The following is a 7,456-nucleotide window of genomic DNA, read 5'->3' on the forward strand; positions in this document are numbered from 1 at the left end:
ATATATTTGTAAATGCATTTTAAAAACAAGGTTTAATTCAAGTAAACTTGCTTTTCTTTATTGTAGGACTTCTTAGAGACTTGAATACTACGCCCTTTTAAATCTCCAAGAAAGGAATATAGTATATAATATAGTATTCAAGATTTTAAAACTTTTTTTTTTTACAATGGTACTCCACTTTCCACAATCATCTATCTCTTAGGACTAGTGTTAAAAATACTAGAGTAGTGATCCTCAGTCTGGTTTGACATTAGATTACCCTGGGGAGCTTTAAAAAGTACTGATGGCTATGTCCCACTCTGAGAGATTCTGATTATATGAGCTGGAGACCAAGATTTAGCCTGTTTTGAAAGCTCCTCATCTGACTAATGTGCAGCCAGGGCTCAGAGCCCTGCACTAGAGGTCTGCCATTACTCCTGTACTGGTGTATCCTGTACTGATGCTAGTTTGTATCCCAATGCCATCATTCTCTTGACTTCTTAAGATAAGGCTGCCTTTCCAGAAGAAAATGAGTAATACTAACATCAACTATCCCGGGAAGAGGCAGATCTAGTCTGGCGACGTGTAGAAGGCATGAAGACAGGGCAAGGGCATTTCCCTCATACTGTGGAGTCTGGTCAGATCAGGATGAATCCAGCTACACTATAGGACATGCCAGACCAGCCTGTAGGATGGGCCTGATAGCAACCCTTAAAGAACCCTAGCTAGGCCTAGAAGGTTGAGAATTAAAGCTATCCTTTGCCTTTTACTCTTCTGTTATCCCTGAGCCCCCAACATTTTATTTTGAACTTAACTATACACTCTTGATGAGCTCTGCAGATGGTCAAGGGGAATGTCCCGTAAAGCCAGTGAGTGTGTTGGTAGTAGAAGTGACTGGGAATATTCCAAGTGCAAATAACACAGTGACAAAAGCTGTGGTTTATGAGAATGAGTTACTCTTAATGGGAAAATTCTGCAACCACTGTCCAGTTTAATGGCCTTGAGGATCATTTTTATTAAAGAAGCCAGAGAGATTTCCTACAAGAATAAAATACAAAGAAATAAAGGTACTAAACACTGTTTTTATTTTGAGTACTTCTGAGGGAACCAGGCACAGTATAAGGCCTAATTTATTTTTAATCTGTAGGCTTTGGGGCAGGGAAGCTTCAGGTTTCATTAAGAAAGCCCCTTTCTTTCTTAGAGCTTAAAAGTTGACATTAAATTTGTTACGTCAGAAGTTGTTAAATAAATGCTCTTAATTCTGGTTCCATATAAAGTATCCTTTTCTTAAAATAGTATGACTTTAAGTCAGTACTTCCATTTCTTCTACTATGAAACAGTGGATCTCAGTATTATAACCAGTCCTACAATTTAATTTTCAAATTATTTGCTTTTGAGAACCCTCTATGAATTAAACCCAGAGATACATATCTTTATCTCAACAGAATATTGAAAGTAAGCATCTATACTTTTGACAAATATTTTACCTTGTATCTCCTAACTTTTATTTACACTAAATTTACTCAATTGTTGGGGGGTATATAAAAAAAAAAAACAAAAAAAAAAACAAGCAAAATGGTCATGGCTATTTACCTTAATATTGAAACAAATTATTTTATACATTGTTAAAAGTTAACAATAAGTGTTTTAATTTCATTTATTAAATGAAATTAGATAAAGCTAAATCTTATCTCTATGTGATATTCTTGAGCCAGAATCACCTCTGCTCAGGATGCTCCTAAATTGCCTGACCCACAAATTATAAATATATATACATATATGTATTGATGTATAGTTTTGAGAGCAGAAAACTGAACTGAGAAGACAGTGAATTGGCTCATAAATCACTGACAAGTTGATATAATTAACTAAAATTCAGGACACTATCCTTTTTACAAATATACTTACTTGAGAAATGTAATTACTTTAAAAAATAGACCAACAATCTTAATATCTGAACCATTATTTTCCTGAGTTTTAACATAAAATAAAACCTTTATAGTCCTGCTAGACTATAAAGATCCCCAAGTTCAAGGATCTTGTTTAACTTGTCCACCACTAAATTTCCAGTGTCAAGGGCTGCAACTTACACTGGAATGTACATGTGTCACACTCACTCCTGTACACCCAAGTTAACATTTGCTTAACTATGATAATGAGTGACAATGAAAGCTCCAGTATACCAAATCACTGAGTAAAAAAAATGGATTATAAAAACAAATTTATAGTGTAATCTAATTTAATAAGATTGATGTATAAATGGAGATGAGAAATGTCTGTCAAAATGACACTGAATTTGGGTGATTTTTCCTTTCGTTATATTCTTCCATATTGAGTTTTTTACATAGTTTACTATTAATTATATAAAGTATTAAGATATAGGATTAATATAATCAGAAAAAAAATCTATTTTCATTTTGGGAAAAAGAAAGTAAACCTATTCTAATAAATGTTAGAAAATGTCCAAAGGAATTGGTACTACTTCTTTCAATCGATATTTTTCATGCTTTAAAATTACTTCAAAATTTTCTGATAATTCATTTCGAGAGGAAATTAGTGAATGGACTGCTACTTAAGTTTTTAAAAATTCCAGGTAAATTTAAATCTTACATAAATTTTAATACTTACTCTAAGTCCACCTTCTGGTGGGGGCCCAGATGTAGCAATTTGTTTTTCTATTTTTTCCTTTTTCTTTCTCTTTTCTTCCACAGACTGAACATTCAAAATTCCCCGAGATGCTGCCTTTAAGAAATATGATTAGGGGTATTAAAAAAACAATAAAATCAGTACCTAAAAACTGAGGTGTGTTTTTTTGTTTTTGGTTTTCAGGTTTTTCTGTGGGGGTGAAGACTGGTCTACTTTTGATAACAAAGAATTAAACTACTTCTACAACAGCTTTATATAAAACATAGTATCATTTTCTCATTGGGTATTTTGTAACTATACAAATTTCCTCCTAAACTTACTTCCTGTCAGTGTTTCATAAGGCATGGTCATTTTATCCCAAGGAATAATGTTATTCAAAGGGCATCTCACATTATAGAAGACATCTGCATAGTCATTTTCATACATTAAATGATATAAATGTATTAACATAATTTATAAAAACAGAGATTATTTTGAAAAAAGACTATCTTTAAATATAAATTTACAGGATAACCAGGTATCATTTTTGCTTACTTAGATAATTGTTTGTACTTTATTCTTGATATCTACTAGTCGTAGATATAAAGTATTAAGATATAGGATTAATATCATCAGAAAAAATCTATTTTCATTTTGGGAAAAAGATATCTACTAGTCATAGATATCAAGAATAAAGTACAAACTTAATTATCTAAGGAAGCAGTATTACTTTTACTCTCACCTCCTTCTGTCTTCTCTCTGCAGCCTCTGCAAGCTTTCTTCTTTTCTCTTCCTAAAGAAAATATGTAAAAAATGTTTTAAAATAAAACCACACATTATCATGGAAAACTTACACACTTGTATCTTACATGTAATAAAACAGTTTACAAAAATATTTAGTACTGGGCCAATAAGTTCCACAAAGACTGCCAGTATTAACAACATTTATAAAATAATCAACTTTCTGAATTTCATTTCTTCAAACAATATACTTTCAAATAAATACATGCCGATAATTATATAGATCTATGTCATATATTATACATACACAAGTTGACCTATAAAATAATCTATTTTTTTAAAAAAGGGTGGCTTACAAGCAAAAAAGGAGATAATAAAACAAGTGACATTTAATACTACAAGGAGGAAAAAACATGGTTTTGTACCGCCAGTTATAAAGGAGTTCGAAGTAGGTTGGTGTTTTTAGGAGAGGTTCATAAATGAAGTGGGCGAATCTCACTGTGTAGGATAGGAAGGACTGTAAAAAATTTATGAGAGGTGCTGTTCCATGTTGGGATACAGTGAATATTATTTTTCTATGTTATGTATTATAAAAATTTTAAATATGTAGAACAGTAAGTAGCATTCTCATGAGAGCTGTTGTTAATAATTCCCTTGTTTTCCATACCATAATTCATTCATTCATTTATTCATTGCACAAAATACAGTATGTGCAGAGCACATATCATGCCTCAGGAACTTTTTTGGAGGATACAGCGGTGAAACAACAGATAAATGTTTTCACCCAAATGTAACTTAAATTCCAGTGAGGGCAAACGGTCAAATACAATCAAGTAAATACGGGCCTGTCAGGTGGGTGGTATAGTGGGAGATCTATTTTACTTAGGGCGGTGGAGAAAAACCTCAAAGACAAAGTAACATTCAAGTAGTGAGCCATGTGGTTATCTGTGAGGATGGGGGTAGGGCTTAACAAATGCTGAGAGATTGAGGTTTTGTCAACAGCCAGATAAACAAAGTGAACATTTAAAAGCAACAGTAGCGGGACAGACAGGTGAACTTTCTGGTACTAATTTCCAGGTCATTTTTAGTACCTATAATCATATGGCCGAAGAGTTAATGTACTTCCCCTAAACAACTCATTTCTTTCAGCGAATTTTTAGCTAGGTAGAGTAGAGGAATTTAGGTTTTCTGTTATCAACTCCCTGTAAGGACTAGTAATGCAACGAGACTGTTAAAAACTGAAAACTACAAAAAGCATAAATGTATTGTACTAGTTAAATTTGAATTTCAGTTAAACAATGAATAATTTTTAGTGTATGTCCCAATACTGCATGGGACAAATCTATTTTTTAAAGAAGTATACCTTGTCTATCTGAATATTCAAATTTAACTAGTCCTGTATTTTTATTTGCTAAATATGGCAGCTTTCAATTGTACGCTCTGGACTACATAAAATATTCTTTTTAAAGAAAAGGAAGAACTTAAAAGATAAACACTGAAGGGATACAATATCCAATAAAACTCAGGAACATAAGGGACTTTATTGAGCACCTTCTTTGAACAGCTGGTACAGACACAGGAAAATACACATTTCCTAGAACATCAACACTTCAGCTCACGCAGAAAGAGGAATTTCTTTTTGCACCCTAACTCCATCTACCGCATCGCCAAGAATGGCCCCTACACCGCACCGTCGGCGTACGCCTGCGTCCTACGAACTTCCAATTTTGCCAAAGTCTGCGAAAAGGACGGAGACCCCCGAGCCGCCTTTGGACAATTCCGAGTAACCAAAGCGAGGAGATCGACACCGAGGCGGCGACCCAGGTCCGGCTGGCAGGACCTCAACGTCCCTCGGAGCGCGACCACACGTCTTCGCCACCACGGTCCCCCACGGCGGGCTCTGGGGCCCGCGCCACCGCGCCCAACCGCCCGCCCAGGTGTCAGCAGCTCGGGGCCTCCCGCAGCCTCTCCCGGGAACAGGTGCGCGCGGCGCGGGCCGGCGGACGCGGAGACGCGGGAGCGCGGCCGTACTCACCACGTCCGGCGAGGGAGGCGCGGACTCCCCGGGACAGGGGAAACACAGCCCCATCGGGAGGCGGGTGAGTGCCAACTGCGCGGTCAGCCCCACGTCCCCAGTGGCCGCGCTCGCCGGGTCCCCAGCCGGGCGGGCGGCCCCGCGGCTCGGCTCCGCCCCCTGCTGCAACGCTCCCTTCTCCTCGCGGCCCCGCCCCACCCCTGCAGCCGCCTCCGCCCTCCCGACGCGGCTCCCCACCCCCACCTTCATAGGCCCCGCCCCCGCGAGTGCCAGGCGGGCTTGGGACGAGGCCTCGGTGCCAGGGAACGCCTGCTGTGGGCAGCACGCAGAGGTGAGATGGAAAAACTTGATTCGTGGCTCACCCCGTGCCTGGCCATTTACAAACAGGTGACGGGGCTCTGGATAGTTTATTTTACTTCTGTTGTGAGATGGATCTGTAACCTCCAAGAAATTAAAATTCAGTGGAATTAAACTTTCCAAAATGGCAAATTGACGTCAGTACCATTTTCTGCCTTCTGGTGACTCGTATTATTTCAGTTCAGAGAGCAGAGTATGAAGTCCATCGCTATGTTTTAAAGAAGCCAGCCTCATAAATGTGGCTTTAGTTGAGATGCCAATTGGTTTATGGTGTTTTGGATTCACTTATCCCTTTAAGGGTAATAATAGAAGTTGATTTATTCAGAACTACTTTAATTGAATGCTTCTCAAATTTTGATAGGCATAAAAATTCACCTGGGCATCTAGTTAAAATGTGGTTTATGATTTAATAAGTTTAAGGTGAAACCTGAGATTCATTTCTAGTAAACTCCCTGATAATGCTGAAGTTACTGATCTTTCCACATGATGCTTTTGTTTGATTTTTTTTCTTGCATTATATTAGTTTTACTTGTTAGAACATCTTCAAACATCTCAGAGGGTAGGATGTAAAGTGACAGTTCCTCAGAAATCGTTGTTATATGGTTTCAGGACTTAGGTTTAAATCTTTAATCCATTTTAAGTTAATTTTTGTGAGCTGTGTGAGATTGGGGTCTAATGTTCTTCTGCATGTTGTCACCCACTTTTCCCAACACCATTTACTGAAAAGACTAGCCTATCCCCATTGAGTATTCTTGGCTCCCTTATCAAAAAACAGTGGGCTATATATTCAAGAGTTTATTTCTGAGCTCTTGAGTCTGTTCCATTGATCTGTGTCTATTTTTATGCCAGTACTAGACCTTTTGATTACAATTGGTAGTATAGTTTAAGATCAGGAAGTGTGGTGCCTCCAGCTTTATTCTTCTTTCTCAAGATTGCTTTGGCTATTTGAGGTTTTTTGTGGTTTCATACAAATTTTAGGATTGTTTGTTCTATTTCTGTGAAAAATGCCATTGGAATTTTGATAGGAATTGCATCGAATTTGTAGATTTCTTTGGATACTATGGGCATTTTAACAATATTAATACTTCTGATCCATGAACACAAGATTTCTTTTTTCATTTATTTTTTTCCTAAGAAAACACTAATTTGCTTTTGTGTCTATAGATTGACGATTTTCTTAAGTTCCAAATAAGTATGTACTTTTTTGGTCTGGCTTTTCTTCAACATAAAGTTTTTAAATTCATTAATGTGTTTCTTCAATAATATTCCATTTTTTATAGAGGTACTGCATTTTAAAAATGAAGTTACCTATCCGTGGACATATTGGCTGTTTGCATTTTGAGGCTATTATGAACAAAGAAAGCTCTGTAAATATTTGTGTACAAGTCTTTGTGTGACCATGTTTATTTCTCTTTAGTGAACATATAAGAGTAGAATAACTGAGTCATATTTCATATATATGAAAAATTGTTAAGAATTTTTTTAAGGTAAATTGCTTATATCATTTCATGCACATCAGTGATGTAAGAAAGTACCGGTTATTTCTCATCCTAGCCAATGGTTGGTATGTTGTCACTTTAATTTTACCCATTCAAATGGATGTATAATGGTATTAATTTGTATTTTCCATCTTTTCATGTAGTCTCTGGTTTGTTTATGTTTAGAAATGTTAGTTCAAATCTTTTGTCCAAAATATGACTTTTTGTTTTAACTTCTAAT

The 7,456-nt window shown here is 36.5% G+C and overlaps 1 protein-coding gene across 1 annotated transcript in view; it reads right to left on the reverse strand.

Annotated features, from left to right (window-relative positions):
- The window catches only part of SVIP (small VCP interacting protein), a 6,673-nt gene extending 1,127 nt beyond the window's left edge, over positions 1-5,546 (reverse strand). The window contains exons 1-3 of the mRNA XM_015586328.2: positions 5,381-5,546; positions 3,347-3,397; positions 2,608-2,721 (exon numbers count right to left, since the gene is read on the reverse strand). Of these exons, the coding sequence (XP_015441814.1) occupies positions 2,608-2,721; positions 3,347-3,397; positions 5,381-5,434 (219 nt within the window). The 5' untranslated portion in view covers positions 5,435-5,546. The remainder of the gene's footprint in view (positions 1-2,607; positions 2,722-3,346; positions 3,398-5,380) is intronic.
- Positions 5,547-7,456: the final 1,910 nt, after the last annotated feature.

The sequence above is a fragment of the Pteropus alecto genome, unplaced genomic scaffold (assembly GCF_000325575.1).
Source record: "Pteropus alecto unplaced genomic scaffold, ASM32557v1 scaffold71, whole genome shotgun sequence".
NCBI lineage: Eukaryota > Metazoa > Chordata > Mammalia > Chiroptera > Pteropodidae > Pteropus > Pteropus alecto.